Source organism: Xenopus tropicalis, chromosome 1 (genome assembly GCF_000004195.4).
Source record: "Xenopus tropicalis strain Nigerian chromosome 1, UCB_Xtro_10.0, whole genome shotgun sequence".
NCBI lineage: Eukaryota > Metazoa > Chordata > Amphibia > Anura > Pipidae > Xenopus > Xenopus tropicalis.
In genome coordinates, this window is record NC_030677.2 from 120,292,051 (window position 1) to 120,315,485 (window position 23,435).

Below are 23,435 nucleotides of genomic sequence, written 5' to 3' on the forward strand. Positions count from 1 at the left end.
GGAGATGAACAATTCTATCTAAATACTAAAAATTTTAAAAAAACTTGGTATTCATAAATAAAGACAGAAATCATTAAAAATATAAACAAGCAAAATAAATGCTGGCTAAACGCCTGGCATGTAGGCAAGAAATGATTGACATGGCATTAATTTTGAAAATTGTTGCGATAGCTTTTGACAAATGACATAACAGAATGCACAACACCCTGATTATGAGTCAGATTTATTTGCATTAAGCCTGCATTTAATGCATGTAGGTGTAAACAATTTTTATTTTTGTCTTCTGTAGATAGTAAATGATAACTGTAGATATATTTGCAGCTGATGGCTTAGTATTTGCAACATAAAAATCTGCTTCTCTTGCTCCCCTTTTTCCTAGAATCAGTTGACCCAGTGTACAAATGCCCTGGAGAGCTCAGAGGAGCTATTAGAATTCGCTTCACAGTCTCTCAGCATAAAGGAACCTGAAGAATTCACAAAGGTACAGACAAGTCAGTCTGATTAGATGCCTGCCAGTCTCTTTTTGCAACAGAGTTAGAAGCTGTCAGGAAGCATAAAGAGACTGTAATTCTCCGAATTCTCTACTTGCAGATACTAAACGCATCTACCTATGTTTTCTATTTGTATAGTTTTTTTTACAGATAGATCCTTTATTTTCATATTTTATCACCAGTGAAAAAATTGTGTGATCGAAGCTATAATAGCTAGAGCTGTAGCAAGAAGCTACTTAAAATGGCAGCTGCTGTCTTAGGCAAACGGAGAAAGTTTCTAGAGTTGTTTACTCCGGTATGGTTATGCTTTCTGCAGAATAAATATATTATTCTAGGTGGCACTAATGTGGTGAATCTATTGGCAGTAAAATGCCAAAATGACTTTTACTCCTTTTAAGGGTGTTTATTTTTGCAAACAAAGGTATTTTGTGGCATTTTTGTTGTCTGCCCAAAGGTTATTTTGCATTGGTGACATACAGTAACTCACAATATGCTATTACCCTAAAGGACCAGGGTTACCCTTTTGAAATAAAAAATAACAAAAGTGGTATAAGGTGGATACCTTTATTGGCTAAGATACCCATAGCAAGCTTTCAAGCTTTCAAGCTTTTTCAAGCTTTTTCAAGCTTGAATACCACTTTTGTTATTTTTTATTTCAACAGGGTTACCCTGTAACATTTTGACTGGCTAGCACGGTACATCAACTTTTCCTAAAGGACCAGTAACACCAAAAAATGTAAGAGTTTTTATGCAGTTAAAAGTAATGTCCTGTTTGCCTGGATTGGTAAAGTTGTTTTTTTTGCTTCAAATGCACTACTGCAGTTGATATTAATAGCAGAATATTTCTTAGATCGCTGATAAGCTGCTTAGAATACAAATACAGTCTTTTGAAAACAGAAGCTATTTACATGCCTCATGCTACACCCAGCATTCCTTTTACCCTCACGTCTAGTTTATTATGCAAAGGGCATATTAATCTGCATATGTGTGTATATTTCTTCTGTGTGGTTTCAGCTATGATTGCAGTAATAACAATTGCTTACAGAAAGTTAGACTTATAGCAAATGGGGTGCTTTTCAGCTAGATAAAATGTGCCCAAGCATTTTCCCCTGTTGCTTCTTGCTTGAAAAGAGGTGAGCTTGACTGGGCAGTAGCCTAGCTGTCTGTAAAGACAGCAGCTGGGTGTCTCTTATCAACATTCTTCTGCCATAAACGCCTTACACGCCAACCACCAGTGCTGTTTGGCCAGTCAATTGCTATATGGCAAGGTGAACCAGAATTTGAGCTCTTCAGCAGTTGCATTCTTTACTGTCTTTCACAGTTACTATAATGTGTGCAGAACATTTTTTTTTTCTTAATAATACATGTTAATACAGTACAGTGGGAAATTATATACCGATTGTCTCGCCTATTCTCTATAGACCCAATGACAGCAGTATCAGAATATTTTTATGATCAGTAGTTGTTGTTGTATTTTAGTTTATGGAGAATCTCTGGACAAAGACAAGCAGTATGCCAACTGCCATTTAAGAAAATATAAACACTCCAACAGCAATTCACAAGTTAACACGCTGTAAGGCAATACATGAATTATTATGATGCACTGTCTTGCATGGAGTTCACATTCCTTCAGACTTGCATGGACACTAACTTTACCTCTCTCTTCTCCTTTACTTGCACCAAGGCTGCCAGACAGATCAAGGATAGGTACAGTACAAGCTTCCACTTCTTCTTCCTGCTATGTTAATTTGCCACTGTTCCTTTCCTTTGTAACAGCCTGTCTTGTTTTATATTAACCTCTTTCTTCATTCTTATTGGTTGAAAGTTCAATAAGAATATCCTATTTCATGTATATTGTTTGAGAGTGGATTGGTTGTAAGCTTGGAGCCAACTTATCTATATGTGTATAAAAGAAACATTTTAGTAGTTATTGACTGTTTTAATTTCAAACGTAAGAAGTAATGACTGCACAATGATTACTTCCTCTCTACCTTTAAAATCATGCCCGGAGTAACTTGGAAATGTTACCAAATTAGCTTTGTAAACTTTGTAATCCTTAGCCATAAAACAAAACTCAAATCCTGTAGTGATAATTCTGTATATGATGTGCATTGATTTTTGGTCTGATAGTCCCCAAGTGACCTGTATAGTATAATAGCTAAAGCAATCATACAGAATAGCAGTAGCCATTCCATTCTGCAGTTGGGTTTATTACGGGAGAGATGCCAATGTTTCATTATGAATAATGGCTAAAAAGAAAATACAAATCTAGAGAGTAGCAGCTTGCATAAAATAAGGCTTAGAGCTAATTGGCATATGCAATTGTATATTGTATATGAGCTATGTTTACTATGCATGCATTGTTGGTTACTGATGTTCTGATGTTCTCTTGAATCCCTAAAACATTGTTCATGCTACAGGCATTTATATGATTCATGATAGACCAATACTTCTGATAAGTCAGGTAAATTTGTAGGGCAATGACACACAGGGGCTAGCCATTTTGTATTTAGTAATAAAAAAAAAATATATAAGCAATCCAAACCTATTGCAATGTCTTACTATGCAATGAGAAATTAGAGACAAGTAGAAAGATGTGGTATCTTTTAGAACAGTGGGATTCACCAAACAAGCAGATAGCAGGAGGCTTATATGGCAGTCATTTTAACAGAAAGTAGTGTGGCCCTGTATGTCAGATAGCAAAACATTCACTTCATCTGGACTAATCAGAGTATATCTGTAAGTGTTCCATCCTTGTTCAAATCTGTGTCTATTTGTTGATTTGTTTTTTGTAATCTTTCCATTGCAGAGTAACAATGGCCGCTGCATTTCGACTCTCACTGAAACCAAAGGTCAGCGACAATATGACCCATTTAATGGTGGACTTTTCCCAAGAAAGGAAGATAGTCCAGGCTCTGAAGTTCTTACCAGGTAAGGTGAACAGTGCCAATACATGCTAGAACAGCAGTTCTCAACCTGTGTGTCAGGACCCCTTTGGGGGTTGAATGACCCTTTCACAAGGGTCGCCTAAGACCATTGGAAAACACATATTTCTGATGGTCTTAGGAATAATTTTATGGTTGGGGGTCACCACAACATGAGGAACTGTATTAAAGGGTCACGGCATTAGGAAGGTTGAGAACCACTGTGCAAGAATGTTACATATCTAAGAAGACTAGGGGAATTCCCTACTACTCAGATAAGCTGAAGAAGTCGCTCAAATAAATAGTGAAATGTTTTCAAGAAAACTCAAAGTCCAGTTGCTTTAGACTTTATTCTACTAGATACTGTATAGAATGTTACCTGTTAATATCTTTTGTTTATATGAGGGATGCACTGTATACCAGATTAAGTTTGGCCAAATCCAAGACTTTTTTGGCAGGATTGGAATTCGGACTAATTCAAGTGCTAGCCAAACTGAATCAGAACCCATCAGCGTCTCATGATTAAGTGTGCAGATTTTATTTCCCAGAACTTCATACATTTTTATAGGCAAGTGAGAATTAGGATTCATAGAAGATTTAGCCAAATTTGAAAAGAGTAGATTTGGTGCTTCACCTATTTATATTTAGATTCAGAATCTTCTGAATGTTTTATTGTAGATACTATTTAACATGTAGTGGTCTCTGTCCCATTTAGTGTACTGAGTTGAAACACAGAAATGTCCAGAATAGACATAATTTGTAATGTGCTTTAAGGGATTCTGTCCTGATTCTTATGGTATATATTTTATTTCTAAATTACACTGTTTACCTAGCAAATAATTCTCTCAACCATTTAACATTTTATTCTTTAACCAACTTGCAGCTCAGCAGTAAAATGTGACTGAAGTTCATCAGCTAATTAGAATTCGGAAAGGGGTTAAATGGGCAGTGAATTTTTTTTTTATTTTTTTTTTGCTGCGTGGTGATTTTTTTAACCCCTTCCAATTATAATCAGCATATGCTAATTAAGATTTGGTTCAGGATTCGGCCAAATCCTTCTGGGTGGGTTCGTGGGTTTGGCCAAACCCAGAGAAAGTGGGTTCGGTACATCCCTAATTTTAATGTTATTAGTGTAATTGGAATGCATGTGAAACTGTTTATAAACTGACTCCTTCATCCCTTTAACCAGATGGCTCCCAGATGTCTACAATGCACAGAGACCATATGGGTACCAAAGCACTGCTAATCTGTGGCAACTGAGCAAAATACACAACCAGTACATTGGCAATAGTTTAAGGGGGGTAGTTTTCCTTAAATCGCCTTTATTTAGCTTTTTGCTCAGGGCCTGAACTAAAGGCCCCCATACACGGGCCGATAGAAGCTGCCGATATCGGTCCCTTGGACCGATTCGGCTGCTAATCGGCCCGTGTATGGGAAGAAACGAGCGGCCTGGCTGACCGATATCTGGCCTGAAATTGGCCAGATATCGATCGGCCAGGTTAGAAAATCCAGTCGGATCGGGGACCGCATCGGCTCGTTGATGCGGTCCCCGAACCGACTGCCCATGGCCGCAAATGTAATCCCCAGGGCCAAACGATCAGATTTTTTTTTTTTTAAAGCAAGTTGCTACCCGATATCGCCCACCCGTAGGTGGGGATATCGGGTAAAGATCCGCTCGCTTGGCGACATCGCCATGCGAGCGGATCTTATAGTGTATGGGGACCTTAAGAAATAAAAAGTAAGAATAACAATAAAATTGTACCTTTACAGTTTTTTGGCTGCCAACAACCATGTTGCACTTCAGATTACAGGCTGGAAAGTGACAGAAGAGAAAGACAAATAATAAAATAAAAACTGTATAAAAAAATTGTATTGAAAATAAAATATACTCTATTACAGTGCTGTCCAACTGGCAGCCAGTGGCCCCCCACCTGTCTGGCTGCTGTGACTGCTTACCTTTTGTGTGAGCTTTAAATGGTATCAGTACTGAGATTAAGTGACCCCCAGCTCACACCTCAGATTCAGGCTGTAAACCCCTGTATTGTTTAAACATTTAATCCCCTGTATTGCTCACAATTTTTAATCCCTGCATTGTTCACCCCCTGCATTGTTCACACCTTAAGGTGGCCATACACGTGGCGATCCGACGATGTTTCGTACGACCATCGGTCGCACGAAACATCGTAAGATCCGCCACACACCATTCAGGGCTGAATCGGCAGGTAAGGAGGTAGAAACAATAGGATTTCTACCTCCTTCTGCCGATTCAGCTCTGAAGGGAGAATTTTGGTCAGGCGCCTTCTATGGCGCCCGATCAAAATTTTCAAACTTGTCCGATCGGCGAGTCGTCCGATATCGGCAGCTTCCTGCGATATCGGTCGACTCGCCGACATGCCATACACGCACCGATTATCGTACGAAACGAGGTTTCGTACGATAATATCGGTGCGTGTATGGCCACCTTTAGACTCAGACTATAACTAAACGGGCATCTATTATCGGCCCTCCACCACATAGGCCAGAAAAATTCCGGCCCTCGGTAGTACCACAGAAGTTGGACAGCACTGCTCTAGACTAATAGGTGGTGGCATAGAGGGATGGCAGTATTTTCTGACCTGTGGCCAAAATGCTCCTAAAAAAAAAAACTAAAGGTATGCTACTATAACTACTATACAAGTGATCCCCAACCAGTGGTTCCTGAGCAACATGTTGCTCACCAACCCCTTGGATGTTGCTCTCAGTTATTTTTGAATTCCTGGCTCTGGGCACGTTTTAGTTGCATAAAAACCAGGTGTACTGACAAATAGAACTTCCTGTAAGCTGCCAGTTCAGACAAGCTACCAAACAGACAATTACAGCCCATATTTGACACCCCCAAAAACATTTTATATGCTTGTGTTGCTCCCCAACTTCTTTATACCTTTGATTGTGGCTTGCATTTAAAAAGAACAAACTAGGGTCCTCTTTACTGTACAAAATACTTATAAATATAATACTTATATAAATGACCAAATAATTTGTCTGAAGGGCAGCAATAGTATATCCATTGTAGCAGAGGGCCAACTCTTATTCAGTCTATCTTTGAATTACCCAATGATCCAAGCAACCCAAGCAACTTTATTATTTGTGCTTATAGCTCCTGAATAATTTAACATTTCTTTGTTATTTTTTCCTCACAACAATTCACTGAGCCACAGAAGGGCTTTCCTTGGTTAACCTGCAAAATAGCGATGCCCTAGTTTAGTACAATGGACAGGGTCTCAAATATCTGCTTATATACTGTGGTGCCTGTACCTTTCACTCTCTTTTTATACTGCTGTGAATCTTTAAATGAATATAGACCTACATTACTCTAACTATGGCAACAATTTTCAGAAATTACAGTCTTTAAAGCCTTGATGTTGAAGGGCAACCAACATATATAAATAGGACAATCTGGGGAAACCAGAAGATTTCCCAGCAGTATGATCTGGTGCTATTTAACAATACCTTGCTGAATGTTAGGTACATTTTCCTGGTACAGGTAGAGGACCAGTTATCCAGAATGCTCAGGACCAAAGGTATTCCAGATAGGGTGTCTTTCTGTAATTTGGATCTAAATACCTTAAGTCTACTAAAAAAATTTAATGAAACATTAATTAAACCCAATAGGATTGTTTTACATCCAATAAGGTTTAAGTATATCTTATTTGGGCCCAAATGCAGCCTACTGTTATATTATTATATAGAAAAAGGAAATCCATTTAAAAAATCTGAATTATTTAATTAAAATGGAGTTTATGTAAGAAATGCTTTTCTATAATTCGGAGCTTTCTGGATAACGGGTTTTCCGGATCCCATACCTGTAGTTAGGAAACTGTTAACAAATTGACATGTTTATCAAAGTTGCTTGTTGTGTCAATTTATTAATGTTTTCGACTTCTTTGAGCACATTAATTTTTAATGGGTGTTGACTTTCAGCACTGCTCAGTAACAGAGCTGAGCACTAACACTTGTTTATATTGTGCTCTTGGATGCAAATTACAGGCAGGGAGAAAGTATTTTGGGTTAGTAGGCTGTTGAATAAAAAGGCAAGCTTTTAAAGGAGAAGGAAAGGCTATTAAAGAGTTAATCTCAAGCTGCAGGCATACCTTCAGTTGTCTCAATAGTGCCCTTAAGTCTCCCCATATTTCACCTGTTCAGAAGATCTGAAGCCAAACAGGAAGAAAAAACGCTGAGATGTGTAAAGAAAGTTCCCATAATGCCTCACTCCTGCACAGACAACGAGACCAAACTGAACATGCTCAGTTAGTTAGACTATGGGGCTGATTTACTAAGACACGAATTGCGACCGAATTGGAAAAATTCCGATTGGAAAACGAACATTTTGCGACTTTTTCGTATTTTTTGCGATTTTTTTCGGCGCCTTTACGACTTTTCGGAAAATATCGCGACTTTTTCGTTACCAATACGATTTGCGCGATAAAACGAGATAAAACTTGCGCGAAAAGTTGCGCTTTTTTCGTAGCGTTAAAACTTAAAAGGCGCGACGTTTTGCGCAAGTTTTAACACTACGAAAAAATCGCAACTTTTTGCGCAAGTTTTAACGCTACGAAAAAATGGCAACTTTCGGAATGGCTACGAAAAACTCGCGTTTTTCCGCAAAAATCGCATTGGTAACGAAAAAGTCGCGATAATTTTCCGAAAAAATCACAAAATACCGATCATTACGAAAAAAACGCAATCGGACGCATTCGGCCCGTTCGTGAGTAAGTAAATGGGCCCCTATGAGTCAGCTTTCTGCTGATTGGCTCAGATCCACATTCCTAAGGGGGGGGGGTGAGTTCTTAGCATTCTTGAGGGAGGGGGGAGCAGGAAAGAGCAGAGAACAGAAAGCTGCGTGTCTCTGGCTCAGGAATTACAGACACAACTTACCGTATATACTCGAGTATAAGCCGTTCCGAGTATAAGCCGAGGTACCTAATTTTACCTAAGAAAACTAGAAAAACTTATTGACTCGAGTATAAGCCGAGGGGAAATACAGCAGCTACTGCTAAGTTTTTTTTTTCAACTGTCAGGCAAGTTTGGGAAGGCTAAGGAAGCTGCCATACTAAGTAATGATAAGATGAAAATCCAAGCAACTGGCAAGCTTTGGTAAATTCTGTTTTTCTGCCCCAATGTCCTGCTGAGGGTACCATATAGGCGGATTCCCAAATCAGTGCCTGCTGCCTCTTCCATTGGCTTGGCCTGTGAGTAAAGCACACGTTGGCCTCTTAACAGTAACAGTTAACAGTAGATATATATGAGAACAGAACTCAGCAAAAAAAGTGAATAACAGCAATGGGTTGTTGCACTTCTTTAACACCCCATCCCTTTCCCCCTGAAATACCTGTATGGCACAGGTGTGGAACAGACCTCTTTAGTCATGGCCTGGAATGCCCCCTGAGAAAAAGGTTAAAGTAAGACACTGTCCAATCAGGGCCCCGCGTTGCGTCCCACACACAGACAACCATCTTACCCGCTTGCCCCCCTCCACTTGCTTATCAGGTAGAGCAGGAAAAGTGCAGCGCCAGCTACAGACGAGTTGCGGGCAGTCAGTTACTTGCTGTACACCGGCGCCATGATCACTGTCAGGAGGAAGGGCGGAGCTTAGACAGAAGGGAAGCCCACCCGCAGCAAGCTGGGAAAGCATGTAAACCGTTTCCTGTTTCAGGTGCCGAACCTCCAAATGTCCTATTTCTGGGCCCGTGGAAGAACGGAAGCGCATACAACAGAGTGCGCCCTGGATGAACTGCCAGCCGTCCGTCAACTAAAATCCACAGCACCTCAGTGCGCAAATGCGCGTAACAATAGCCCAGTTCTGCTTTCCCAGTTTATCTTAAACTGGGAAAGCAGAACTGGGCTATTGTTACGCACATTTGCGCACTGAGGTGCTGTGTGCTGTGGATTTTAGTTGACGGACGGCGCACTCTGTTGTATGCGCTTCCGTTCTTCCACGGGGGTACGGGCATACAGGGGGGGGGTGCATGCGCAACGAATGCCATCTTTAAATCTACCATACTCTATACCCGAGTATAAGCCGAGGGTGACTTTTTCAGCACATTTTTTGTGCTGAAAAACTCGGCTTATACTCGAGTATATACGGTATCTTTTTTCAGAGAAGTCAGTGCAGCATTACTGTGAGTGCTTATGGCTGTATTTACATAGACCTTTCTGATAAAGCTTACTTAGTTTTTACCTTTCCTTCTCCTTTTACAACATTATACTGTAGCATCCTGGCTACCTGAAAATGGAAGGCTGTGATAAGTTTTGCATACCCTTTCTGTGCCTTTGATGTTATAAGTTAAATAGCTGCACAAATGGAAAGCACCATATTACTGAGCAGTGACACATTCAAATATTATTTTTTTGCAGTCCCTAAGGCACCTGAAATTGATCCAGCAGACTGCATTGTGGCAGACAACTGTGTGACGGTGGCATGGAGAATGACTGAAGAAGATAGCAAAATTGATCATTATGTGCTTGAATATAGGAAGACTAACTATGATGGACTACCTAGGGTTAAAGATGAGAGATGCTGGGAGTTGATTGATCACATAAAGGACACTGAATATACTCTTTCTGGTAAGTGCAAGTAAGTGAAGTAAGGAATATTTATGAGAACTTACCATATGTCTGTGTAGCAAACCTTATTAATCATTTTTTTTATGTAACTTGTATAGTATTTCAGGAAGTTTTTGGCCGATTGAGTTTTACTCGCATTACATACAGAACCATGAGTGCAGCTGAAGACAAATATCTTTTGTAAAGACTGTCCTAGTTAAGCATGTAAAAGAGAGTGGGATATAAAGTTCACTGTTCACTGTTAACAATCCAGAGATTCAGTTTCATTATGCATAGCTAATGCAGATTCATGTTACAAGGCTTTGCAGGTAACCTAATGCTTCTACTGGAACAATTTATTTGCTTACGGAGCTAAACGAAACACTCTTAGAACAGTACAATACAGTTTTCTGCTGCAGTGCGCAGTGCTGCTGGCACAATGATAGGATCAATACTCAAACCTATTCAGCTCTAAACCAATGTGGAAACATTTAAAATCACCCAGAAATTTTTGTTTTTGATAGAAATTGCTCAGCAATGTAGCAGTCAATTGATCAGAAATTATAGCCAGTACTGCCAAAGGCATTGCATGCATTATATTTCTTGTTGTGCTCATCAGTCTTTACATTCATGTAAGAATCCCCCATTTGCGGCAACTTCAGATTTGCATACCTGTTATTTCTGTAGGTCATCCCAGTGATATAAATGGCTGCAGGCATTTTGTTTTCTGAGATTAACCAGAAGCTACTTCCTCAAGAGCTCAGTAGGATTGGGGCCTGGTGGCTGTGATGGCCAGTTTATCAAATACAGTACAGGTATAGGCCCCGTTTTCCAGAAAGCTTCAAATTACGTGAAGCCATTTCCAATAGACTACATTTTAACCTAATAATTTTAAAACAGTACCTTGTACTTGATCCTAACCAATATATAATTAATCCTTATTGGTGATAAAACAATCCCATTTGGTTTACTTAAAATTTCAATAATGTTTAGTAGATAAGGTTTGGAGATCCATATTACAGAAAGACCCCTTATCCAGAAAGCCCCAGGCCCCAAGCATTCTGGATAACAGCCCCCCCCCCCCATCACAGGGGATGCCATAACATTTAAAAAAAAATAAAAAAGATACACATTTCTTGATTATTTCAAACTTTTAAAAACTAGTGTTTGTTTATGAATATAATAAGTTGGGAGCCCTATTGAATTAGCATTTTAAAAGATCTAACTGTGCACCTATGAGATAAACTCTATATGAACATCTAAGGGAAGGTTTGTTAATGCACAGCAGATCAGCACTTTTTCTTATTTTAGAAAGCCCCTCGGTGGAAAATACTTCAACTAACAAGGTTTGTTTGGTTATTTTTTCCCCCCCAAAATTTTTTTGGCTCGAGCAAACATAAATCTGCCCCACAGAGTAAGGATTTTGATAAGAAAACACATAATGCCAGGAGTATGAAATGATTCTCAGCGCTGCTTTTGCTTATTTCAGATCATTCATAAATACTGTATTGGCATCTTGTTAAAAGTGCTTTGCAATTATTTATTTAGTAGAGAAACAATAAACATTTTGCCCTTACTATTTTCTACCTGAGATTTGACCAATGAATACAGTCATAATAGATTATTGTTGGAACATTACATCATCTAAACATCTCCCCCATTTGTAATGACTGGCACTAAGGATGCCCAGGTGCACTGGCCCATAGCAACATAGCTGGCGTATAAATAGGTGGGGCATATCTGTTTATGTATGCCAAGCTTTTTTAATTAGGTATCCTTGTTCAGAAGCTGCATACTCTCCTGATAAGTGAAATGACACAAGTGCTTCAATTGGAGCAGGATTTGTCAGGATGTCATTCCAGTACTTATTATATGACTTCCTTCCATCCTGGTGGGTAGGATGGTAAGATCTTAAATTTTTATATTCCAGAGATTTAACCCTCTATGGTGCACGTGCACAAAATTTTTCCCAAGCACACACAAATGATAGCTGCAGAAAAAGCACTTTCATTACTGTTTGGATTCAGTGCTGAGATAGAGCAAGGGGGGACTGACTGTCCATGTTATGCAGCTTTAAAGCAATTCTTCCAGTGGTTAAAATCCTTTAGATTAACTTTTAGTTGACATAGACATTGATATCCTGAGACAATTTGCAATTAGTTTTTATTTTTTTGTGGTTTTTCAGTTGTTTAACTTTCTGTTTTGCAGCTCTCTAGTCTGGAAATTCAGTAGTTATTTGGTTGCTATGGTCTTGTTTACCTTAGCAACATTTGGAAAGAATGCTTTTGTACATTGATATCTCTGTTCTGTTATTTTTAAAAACACACAGAACATTAGACTCTTATCTTTTAATCAGTGTGAGTAATAAGAGCTTCAGACTTTTCACTGTAACTAAAACTTATTAGGTGATTCATCAATTATTACTACATATTTCACTTGTGCTTTTACTTGTAGGTTTAAGGTTTGACTCCAAGTATATGAACTTCCGAGTAAGAGCTTGCAATAAGGCCGTTGCTGGGGAATATTCAGATCCGGTCACGTTAGAAACCAAAGGTATTGTTTTTTCCCTGTCTCCTGGCACACGTATTACTAAGTCGTCCTGATAAACTGTATTATTTTCAGCACAAATGCATTTATATACTTTCTTTTGTTTCATAAAAAAAACAAAAACAACATTATATCCTGCAGAGCTACTGTATATCACTGACTGGTGAACACTCCAGTATGCCATATGAATTCACAACAGATTATAAATTCTCAAAAGGTTAGGTATGCCTTTTCCAAGACATCATGGGTTCTTAACCTTGTAATTCAATTTGTATGGGTAACAGAGGCAACTGTGTATTCCACTAGGCAGTGATTAGGATTGAAAATGGTATGCGATATCAAACTACTAATATGGACTTACAAACTACAAAACAGAAAACAAAGAGTGATATAGCTAGCTGATAACCATTTTTTATTTTTATATAGACAGTCTTTATGGCAGAGATAAAAAGTGTTCTTTGGCAACATATATTATATATGTTTTAAGGCAAATGTCTCACTGTGCATCGTAGCCTCACTGCTCAGCTTCTATTTGCCTCACTCATTATGCTGGCAAACTTCAAGGTATTTTTTTGGCTCCATGCCTATCAAAGGGTTCCATATACTTTATATTTTATCTGGCCCCCAAACATGTCAGATAATTACCCCGCTGAATGCAAAATAGAAATGAGAATTGGCTTACAGGATGTTAAAGAGGATGTTCACCTTTGCGCGAGTTGGCAAACACAATTTTAAACAGTCTTTATATCCAACCATTAACAAAAATGTAAGTAGTAGGGGCTGAGCAAGGTTCAGGAACTACTGTGTATGTGTCAGCTTGTGTGATCACATATCACTACCATAGTTGTATTGGCAGGCTTTTCTTTCTTCTCTGTATCGGCCACTCATGTAATCCTCTTTACTGGAGCATTAGAGCTCTGCCTCTCTCTTCACTTTCTGAGCACCTGAACTTAAAATAGAAGGCACAGGAGCTTTGAAAACCTTTATATGGTTAAAGGAGAAGGAACGGCTACTAAAGAGTTAATCTCAAGCTGCAGGCTTACCTTCAGTTGTCTCAATAGTGCCCTTAAATCTCCCCATATTTCAATCGTTCAGATGATCAGAAGCCAAACAGAAAAAAAAATTCTGAGCTGGGTAAAGAGGATTCCCATAATGCATCGCTCCTGCACAGACACTGAGACCAGCATTGTAGGCGGCGCAAGTGCATGTTCCTCTTCTGGGAGCATGCCCAAACAGGAGCGCTCCCTTCAGACCGTCTGTGCCCACTATGAGCACACACTAATAGCTAGTGTTCGGTTGCTATGATGACTCACCAGCGCTTGGGGGAGTGCATGTTACGCATGCGCAGTGTAGTGCACTGAAGAAAAGGAAGTGGGCATACCACTTCCAAGATGGCTGCACCATTCACTTCAGCGAGGTTAACTTTGAAGTAAGTTTATCTAAGTTATTCTTGCTATAAGAGAGCCAAAACTATAGCGTTTTTAATTAACAGTAGTAGCACTATTGAATGGTATCATTTATAGATTTTGCCTTTCCTTCTCCTTAAAAGGAGAAGGAAAGGCTAATAAAGAGTTAATCTCAAGCTGTAGGCATACCTTCAGTTCTCTCAATACTGCCCTTAGGTCTCCCCATATTTCTCCTGTTCATATGATCAGAAGCCTCATAGGAAAAAAAAAATGCTGAGCTCTGTAAAGAAAGTTCCCATAATGCCTCGCTACTGCACCAAGACCCCGACCCCTGTACATGCCAAGTTTGTAAGACTATGAGGAAGCTTCCTGCTGAGTGGTTCAGATCACACATTCCTAAGGGGGAAAAGGGAGTTCTTAGCATTCTTATGGGAGGGGGGAGTAGGAGAGAGAAGAGAGCTGCGCAGACTCTGGCACAGGGAAAAAAAGAGACAAGAAATCCTGTTTCTTTTGACAGAGGGCTCAGTGCAGCGTTTCTGTGAGTGCTGATGGCTGTATTTACATAGACCTTTCTGATAAAGTTTACTTAGTTTTTCTTTCCTTCTCCTTTTATTACATGTAATGTGTTGCTGAAAACATATGCACAAGCTAAGATATGTTATTGGATATTTTTTTTCAATAAATACATGATCAAATATATCATTTTTTGTTTCGTTTGTTTAGCTAGGTTTTCTTTATCTACATTTAGGGCTTGTTTAAAAATCAGTTGATGTTTTACGTCACATTCATATAAAAATGTAGAACATTTTAAAGGGTTCACAAACGTTCGAGAACCACTGTATATACAGTGGCTTGCAAAAGTATTCGGCCCCCTTGAACTTTTCCACATTTTGTCACATTACAGCCACAAACATGAATCAATTTTATTGGAATTCCATGTGAAAGACCAATACAAAGTGGTGTACACGTGAGAAGTGGAACGAAAATCATACATGATTCCAAACATTTTTTACAAATAAATAACTGCAAAGTGGGGTGTGCGTAATTATTCAGCCCCTTGAGTCAATACTTTGTAGAACCACCTTTTGCTGCAATTACAGCTGCCAGGCTTTTAGGGTATGTCTCTACCAGCTTTGCACATCTAGAGACTGAAATCCTTGCCCATTCTTCTTTGCAAAACAGCTCCAGCTCAGTCAGATTAGATGGACAGCGTTTGTGAACAGCAGTTTTCAGATCTTGCCACAGATTCTCGATTGGATTTAGATCTGGACTTTGACTGGGCCATTCTAACACATGGATATGTTTTGTTTTAAACCATTCCATTGTTGCCCTGGCTTTATGTTTAGGGTCGTTGTCCTGCTGGAAGGTGAACCTCCGCCCCAGTCTCAAGTCTTTTTCAGACTCTTTTTCTTCCAAGATTGCCCTGTATTTGGCTCCATCCATCTTCCCATCAACTCTGACCAGCTTCCCTGTCCCTGCTGAAGAGAAGCACCCCCAGAGCATGATGCTGCCACCACCATATTTGACAGTGGGGATGGTGTGTTCAGAGTGATGTGCAGTGTTAGTTTTCCGCCACACATAGCGTTTTGCATTTTGGCCAAAAAGTTCCATTTTGGTCTCATCTGACCAGAGCGCCTTCTTCCACATGTTTGCTGTGTCCCCCACATGGCTTGTGGCAAACTGCAAACGGGACTTCTTATGGTTTTCTGTTAACAACGGCTTTCTTCTTGCCACTCTTCCATAAAGGCCAACTTTGTGCAGTGCACGACTAATAGTTGTCCTATGGACAGATTCCCCCACCTGAGCTGTAGATCTCTGCAGCTCGTCCAGAGTCACCATGGGCCTCTTGGCTGCATTTCTGATCAGCGCTCTCCTTGTTCGGCCTGTGAGTTTAGGTGGACGGCCTTGTCTTGGTAGGTTTACAGTTGTGCCATACTCCTTCCATTTCTGAATGATCGCTTGAACAGTGCTCCGTGGGATGTTCAAGGCTTTGGAAATATTTTTGTAGCCTAAGCCTGCTTTAAATTTCTCAATAACTTTATCCCTGACCTGTCTGGTGTGTTCTTTGGACTTTATGGTGTTGTTGCTCCCAATATTCTCTTAGACAAACCTCTGAGGCCGTCACAGAGCAGCTGTATTTGTACTGACATTAGATTACACACAGTTGCACTCTATTTAGTCATTAGCACTCATCAGGCAATGTCTATGGGCAACTGACTGCACTCAGACCAAAGGGGGCTGAATAATTACGCACACCCCACTTTGCAGTTATTTAATTGTAAAAAATGTTTGGCATCATGTATGATTTTCGTTCCACTTCTCACGTGTACACCACTTTGTATTGGTCTTTCACATGGAATTCCAAGAAAATTGATTCATGTTTGTGGCTGTAATGTGACAAAATGTGGAAAAGTTCAAGGGGGCCGAATACTTTTGCAAGCCACTGTGTATATATATATATATATATATATATATATATCCATATATACCATACTCTTTAACCAGTAATTATGTCTTTATGTTTTGTAAACCTTTAAAACAATTTGATTTTAATGCAGGTGTGATCAAAATCTGTTACATTCAGTTGGAATTACAAAAGATGAGTATATTAAAGAGATACTGAGACCACAAATTAAACCTTTTTTACATCTATCATAGCATTGTCTTTGCATGAGCTTTATAATTTTGCCAAAAAAGTATTTCCTGATGCTTTTCCATTCCTTATCTGATCCCCCATGTTCTTCTATGAGGGGGTGGCCATATTTGTGCAGCAGGAGGCCGTTAGCATTAGAATCTTTAACTGACAGGCTGAGAATGGACAGTCAGGTTGGCAAAACAGTCAGGTTTAGGGACTTCAAGCAACAATTACATACAAAACCAGCCCTAACAGTGAAAAAAAATCAACATAACCTATAGGTAACTTTTTATGTAGATTCATAATTTGAAAAGTAATTTTTTCATGTCAGTATCACTTTAATGTACCAAAGGTGGCTATACATGTAAAAATCAAAGCTTAAAAAAATTAAAAAATTAGCCCTTTGATATGTTTTAGGTAATTATGATTAGTGAAATTCTGTGCCCATTTTGTGCCTAGTAAATGTAAATGAGCCCTAGACGTTGTCTGTGCAATATCCATGCAAGATAGTAATGTTTCAGTTACCAAATTTACTCTGGTTAGCTAAACTGCAGCTCTCTCTGTTGGAGCCCATGGAGCCACTGATGGGGAATAGCTGGCATCCTAACGTTGGGTCAGACGGGCGTATTGTCAGCCCGCAGATAAGTGCAAGCTGACAATATGCCTATGTAGCCTTACTCTTGCAGAACAGCCAGCAAAAGTTGAATGGCTGCATTTTTGCATTAGGGTTTTTGGATGATTTTAATCAAAGAAACTTTTTTAGACTATAAATTATCCAATGACATGTCCAATTTAAACATTAAAAACCCCAAAGGATTATTTTGACTTAAACTTGGATTTATACTAGCTGTTATTATTTAATACACACTACTGTCTAATTACAGAGAGAAATCAAAGCTTAGGTATTCAACTGCTCAGTCCTACTGCTTCCAGGTTTTAGGTTCTCTCTTTGATTTCTATTGAAAATGCCATTGCTTTCTTGATAATGAGTTTCCAAATATTAGATCTGGTACCTGTATTTGGAATTATTTATGCATTACTATAAATAAATTAAAACATCAAACAATAGTCATTTTAGTTATTTTGCAGTATTCTGTATAAAATACATTTCTGAATGTGACATGCATTTTGCACAGTTATGTCAAATGACTTGGGGGAATTACTAACCAACCAATTCACATGTGAAGCTGGTTTAGCCTCAGGAAGTCAATCCATACGATATTAATTAGGCTGTGATAGAAAGGGACATAGTGAGAGTAAGGAGATGTAACTGTGTTTGCTAGCAGTCACACAGCCAGTCACTTCATATCACTTCAGCTGCAGCCGAACTTCGACCAGTCACTGTGTAAGCCCTGAGGTTAAATAGGCTTTTTTTCTTGTTTCTGTTTGGAACACTATAGTCTTTTTTATGCCTCTTTCCTTTTTCAGCAGATCACAGCATTTTTTCCCAAAACAGGAGAGGAATGAGACCTCTGTTGCTTACAACTAACATAGCATTGCAACCAAACTACATTAGAATTACACTTGTCATATCTGTATTGGTCTTTATTTCTCTTACAGCACTGATGTTTAGCTTTGACAACACATCATCCCATCTTAACTTAAAAGTAGAAGAATCAGTTGTTGAGTGGGACCCAACGGGAGGGAAAAGTCAGGAGAACAAAGTAAAAGGAAAGGAAAACAAAGGCAGGTAAGGAGGCACGATCCTGGGAATTCAGATGACCTGTCAGATATGATATTGTTAGAAAATATAATTTTCCACAATAAAGCATACTGAAAAATCATACAGGCCACTTGGGATTTGAGCGTATTTATGTTAGTTAACTCTCTCCTCTTTGATAAATAGTGTTAAACATTTTATTATTCGGCCCCTAACAAGCTTTTAGTATACCAAGTAACGTGGTTCCCAGAATTCCTGTCACTTTGTCTTACAATGCATCAGTACAAACCGAGTCAGCGGCTATTTCATAGCATTTCAAGCATTAAGTAGTTCGTAATAAAAAAAAAAAAACATTATTCTTTAGTGCAAATTATTAAGCATTTTTTTCTTTAACAACCATCTAACCATTTTATTAGCAAACCTAAAGAATTATTCCAGGACTTAGTTACCCACAGAGTTGCCCACACTTTTGCCAGGCAACTGAGACTATAGCAGTGTTCCAGAATGCCAGTGGCAGCAGCGTACTGTATTTTCTGCCAAAAGCAGACTGGAGAATGCATATCTTTGCATATTTCTTGCATTCGGATTTACTTACAGATTTGCTTATTTCTGTTGTCTGACAGTGGCCATGTCACGTTACTGAAGAACAATACCAGGTGAACATACCATAGTTATAGTTAGTACCAGGAGCACTCTTCTGCTTTTCCTGGAAGCTCTAGAACGCTAACCCTAGTGAATCATGTTCTATGTATGCTAATACTAAATGCAAACCAATCTAACATGCCTTATTCTAATACCAGAATGCATCTCTGTTTTCTTTTTCATTTTCCCTTTTCCTTTCATATATTCTACTTGCATCATATCTTTAATTTTTAAAGAAAATGCAAATTTTAAACTCAGTGTGTGCCAATTAGTTTGCCTATTTTTAGACTTCAAAAAGTAGTGCAGTATACTTTGTAGTGGGGCCCTGAAAAGGAGGCGTAGGCCCCTTGTGTGTTCATTGTTCTATATTGACAGAGCTGTGCAGTCTGCCGAGAGTGAGGTTACAAAGTACCAGTTTAAATAACATCCATTTTGGGTACTATATTTTTCAACTATATAGTTTTGTTATTGTTTAAGAAATCTACCTGTGAATTACTAATCAGTCAAACTACATTAGCACAGACAGAATAATTGCTTCTGATTAAAGGAATATTGTCATGGGAAAACATGTTTTTATAAAACACATCAGTTAATAGAGCTTCTCCAGCAGAATCCTGCATTGAAATCTGTTTTTCAAAAACACATGCAGATTTTTCTTATATTTAATTTTAGCCATATTTTTTAATTTAACAATAGCGCTGTGTAGCGCTGGCTCTTTCTGAAACCTCAGGCTCAGGCACAATGCACTGAGATATTACAACTGAAAACAGTTACATTTGTTGGTTCAAGAATAACATCTTAAAGTGGACCTGTCACCCAGACATAAAAAGCTGTATAATAAAAGCCCTTTTCAAATTAAACATGAAACCCAAAATCATTTTTTTATTACCACATCCATACCCATTATAAAAGCATTTTAAAATCCCAGCTGTCAATCATATAATGCCTGCCCCGCCTCTATGCCTTAGGCATAGAGGTGGGGCAGACAGTTACTTTCACTTTCAATTCAGAACTTTTAGATGTTGCTGCCCTCCTCACATTCCCCCTCCTTCAGTGCTTGGTTATGGGCACCAGGTCCCCCCATACTGGCACAGAAACAAGATTTCGGCAGGATGCAATGCCTGCTTTGATAACAGTGTCCACAAAATGGCACCTGCCTGCTTGCTGCAATTGTGAATTCCAAGGCTGAAGAAAATAAGATTAAAATAATTTATATAGTGTAAGTAAAGTTTATTTTGCATGCCAAACACAATAGAAAACAATTTAAAATTATTTCTTAAGGTGACAGGTCCGCTTTAAATGGTTTTGCCTCTCTGCTTCTATATCAAGCAGCCTCTTAGCTATCTTTCCACCTGTCTGTATTCCTCACTAAATGCGTACAAATTGTTCCCTTTGCTCGACCATGCCCTACTTTTTTCTTCTGTGCGTTTATATGGAGTGCCTCTGTCCTTTGTTCATTTGTTTATTTTGCTCTGATTCTGTCTCTCCTTGTCACTCCTTATTTCCTTTTGTTCTTATTAGCCCCTTTAATTACCCCCACTTGGCTTGTGATGTTTTCACCCCTTAGTACTCCATTGGACTTGCCTTGCTACACTCCTCCTCGTTTTGCCTCCTTTCTGCTTCATTTTCCTCCTTTTTTTGCTTGTATAAAAACCCTTACACCCTATGTGTTTCCTACAATTTCCCTGTCTCATATATCACTTTGAGAAAGGCTGCAGGAGCAGCCGAAACATCAGTTACAGTTACACATGCAATAAACGACTGCGTTTTTTCATAAGTCCTATTTGAAGCGGCCCATTTATGTTCGAATATATATATATATATATATATATATATATATTCCCCTACCAAACTTCCCTCTCTTTTTCTCTGCAACAAATGTCTCCCATAGTTTAGTCTTTGCCTTTATTCTTACCCTGATGCCACACATGGCATTACCTTAACAGGTACAGATATGCAGCAAATAGGATTACGCTGAGTAACTCTTGGTTGGTTTGGATGTTTCAAATAATACCATTTTAGTAATAAATAATGACACACTCCAGCATCTACATTTGGTGCGTGCTTTTCAGCAGCAAAAGTCCACCTGTTTTTCAGTGGCTGACCTAATGCTAAATAAGCAGTAGCTTATTACAGAACTAAAATGATTTACTGTAGTAATACTATGGAACATTCTGGCAGCATTTGTAGCATGCAAGAGCTTAACTCATAAACCTTGCTAATCCCTGCCCTTAATTTGCTAATTACGTTTCTAAAAACAAGACATGCTTTCTGTTGAGTGCTAAAGGCTGTTGGATTGTGTTTGCTAGAGGAATTTGTTTTAACCTGATGACTGGTCATTCATGGAATGCAGAAGCAAAAGTGAACCAATGTTAAGAATCATAATAATAGTGAACAATAGAAACAAAATCAAACTTTCAAAATTAAAAAACGTTTAAAATAAGAACTAAAAAGCAGCAGATTTGGGCATATGAAATTGCTGGCTTGGCTTTCTCCACACATTTTATGTCATCCATTAATGACCAGTTTCTATGACAATGTCGAGGGACAATCTGCCTGATTGTCTTGGGCAATGAAACACCCCATACTGGGCTCCTCTGATTGATGTGACACTATTATTTGCATAATTCCTTTGAAATTTTCTTTTAAAAATATGTTTTGGAAAACCAAAAAAATGTCTTAGCATGGCTGCATCTTTATTTCTTTTTCATGCTTTCGTTTGCAATATTTTTTTTTGGTAAGTACAATTCTTTTAATGTTTATGTTTCAGTGCTGATCTGAAGCTGCGTTTGTTTGTTCCTGGCTGATTTTAAGCCCTTTTGCCAATAAATGCATGTTGTTTTTGATGTTTTTTTTAGAAATTACATTTATTTGACTGATCAAGATGAAGTGATTGTCATTTATACTGAAAGGTGTAGGGATATGTTAGGCTAATGGCACCCATTTATTTTCTCTGCCAGCAGATTAATGTCTGTATGGCCTGCTACTGCCCCATGTATGCAGCAACTGGCATGAATGTCATTAACCTATCACTGTGCACATTGGGCAGATCTGGGGCAGACAATACATGCATATAGTAAATGTTTCAGAGTTATCAGTTTGAGATCGGCCAAATATAAAGTAAAGATGTCTAGTAATATTAGCACTTGTGTCCTAAGGACCACACATGGCATTTTTACATTGCTTTATTACTAAATTGTAATGCTAAGTAACACCTGTAGGCAATGTTTTTAAGTGCTCATATCACCCAGGTGTATTTCTAAATTACCTAAGATTTGTGTAATAGCTAATCATGTTAATATTGGTAATGAATCGCGCCAAAACACCTACAATTAATATGCAGACCTGAACAAAGTGTTATCGCAGGAATTCCCTAATGACATAGATCTAAATTCTCCTATAATTTCAGCAACTTTAAATTTGCAAGATTTTTACACCATTTGTGTGTGTTCTATAAACAGCATATTCGTGTTTTCTATAGTAAGGCTGTAGTATTCTTAAAACAGATGTAAGGCTAATGCCAGACAAGGCGTAGGGCGGATATTTTCGGCAAGTGGAAAAACGCTTGCTGAAAATACCGCCCTATGTCTCCTACATGTGCCCACACCCGAATGAATGGAATACACTTGGGTGCAGGCACATGTAGCCGAAATACGCATAAAAATGTGAGACTTTCAAACTCTCGCGTTTTTATGCTTATTTCCACTACATGTGCCTGCACCCGAGCGTATTCTATTCATTCGGGTGCAGGCACAAGTAGGAGGCGTAGGGCAGAATATTCGGCAAACGTTTTTTCGCTTGCCGAAAATATCCGCCCTACGCCTCGTCTGACATCAGCTTTAAAGGATAATCACTGGGGGGTGCCAAAATGTTAGTCACCACTCTAGTGATTTTAATCCAATACTTGAGCAAGTGCTCCTGTTCACTGAAAAGTGCACCAATCTTCTTCTTCTTCTTTAATAATCAATGTGGCCCTGGACCAGGTGCATATGTGTAACAGAGTGAAATGCTGGCTTTTTGCTTTTAAGTTTAAATTTTCACTTTACTGCTCATGCTCACCCAAACTGGGCCACAGATAGAATCCAGGAAGAAGATGGCAGCTGTTGTAGTTTACAGATCATGCCTTTCCTTCTTTTTTTAATTATCTATTTCTATTTATTTTACCATATTTTTTTATTACATATTGTCTCTGTCCTACAGAAGTGGAACCCCATCACCAAAAAGAACATCTGTCACTTCAAGGCCAGCTACAGTAAGGGGAAGCAGAGACCGATTTACTGGCGAGTCGTACACAGTTTTGGGTAAGCATCCAGAATCTAACAATTATTATTCTAAGGGAAAACAAGCTTTATCTCCCTTTCCACCTAAATATACTAATCATTTGTAAATCAGATACAAAATAGAGGCGGCAGCAGTTTCCTGTTCATAGTTATGTACATGTATATATGTATAATTTTTCTTAATTCTTTGTTTATATATCATGAGTAGGATACACAGCGCTGCACATCTTTTTGTTTTTGTATGAGTAACAACTTTGGTACTGGAAAT

At 38.7% G+C, this 23,435-nt stretch overlaps 1 protein-coding gene across 4 annotated transcripts in view; it reads left to right on the top strand.

The window, feature by feature from the left end:
• The window catches only part of fsd1l (fibronectin type III and SPRY domain containing 1-like), a 48,265-nt gene that overhangs the window by 18,558 nt on the left and 6,272 nt on the right, over nucleotides 1–23,435 (top strand). The window contains exons 4-11 of one of the 4 annotated variants that reach the window (XM_004910850.4): nucleotides 380–481; nucleotides 2,176–2,198; nucleotides 3,301–3,422; nucleotides 9,809–10,018; nucleotides 12,452–12,550; nucleotides 18,146–18,275; nucleotides 18,869–18,901; nucleotides 23,088–23,188. In XM_004910850.4, coding sequence (XP_004910907.1) covers nucleotides 380–481; nucleotides 2,176–2,198; nucleotides 3,301–3,422; nucleotides 9,809–10,018; nucleotides 12,452–12,550; nucleotides 18,146–18,275; nucleotides 18,869–18,901; nucleotides 23,088–23,188 — 820 coding nt within the window. The remainder of the gene's footprint in view (nucleotides 1–379; nucleotides 482–2,175; nucleotides 2,199–3,300; nucleotides 3,423–9,808; nucleotides 10,019–12,451; nucleotides 12,551–18,145; nucleotides 18,276–18,868; nucleotides 18,902–23,087; nucleotides 23,189–23,435) is intronic. The other 3 variants (XM_004910852.4, XM_004910853.4, XM_002933989.5) reach the window with 3 other exon arrangements.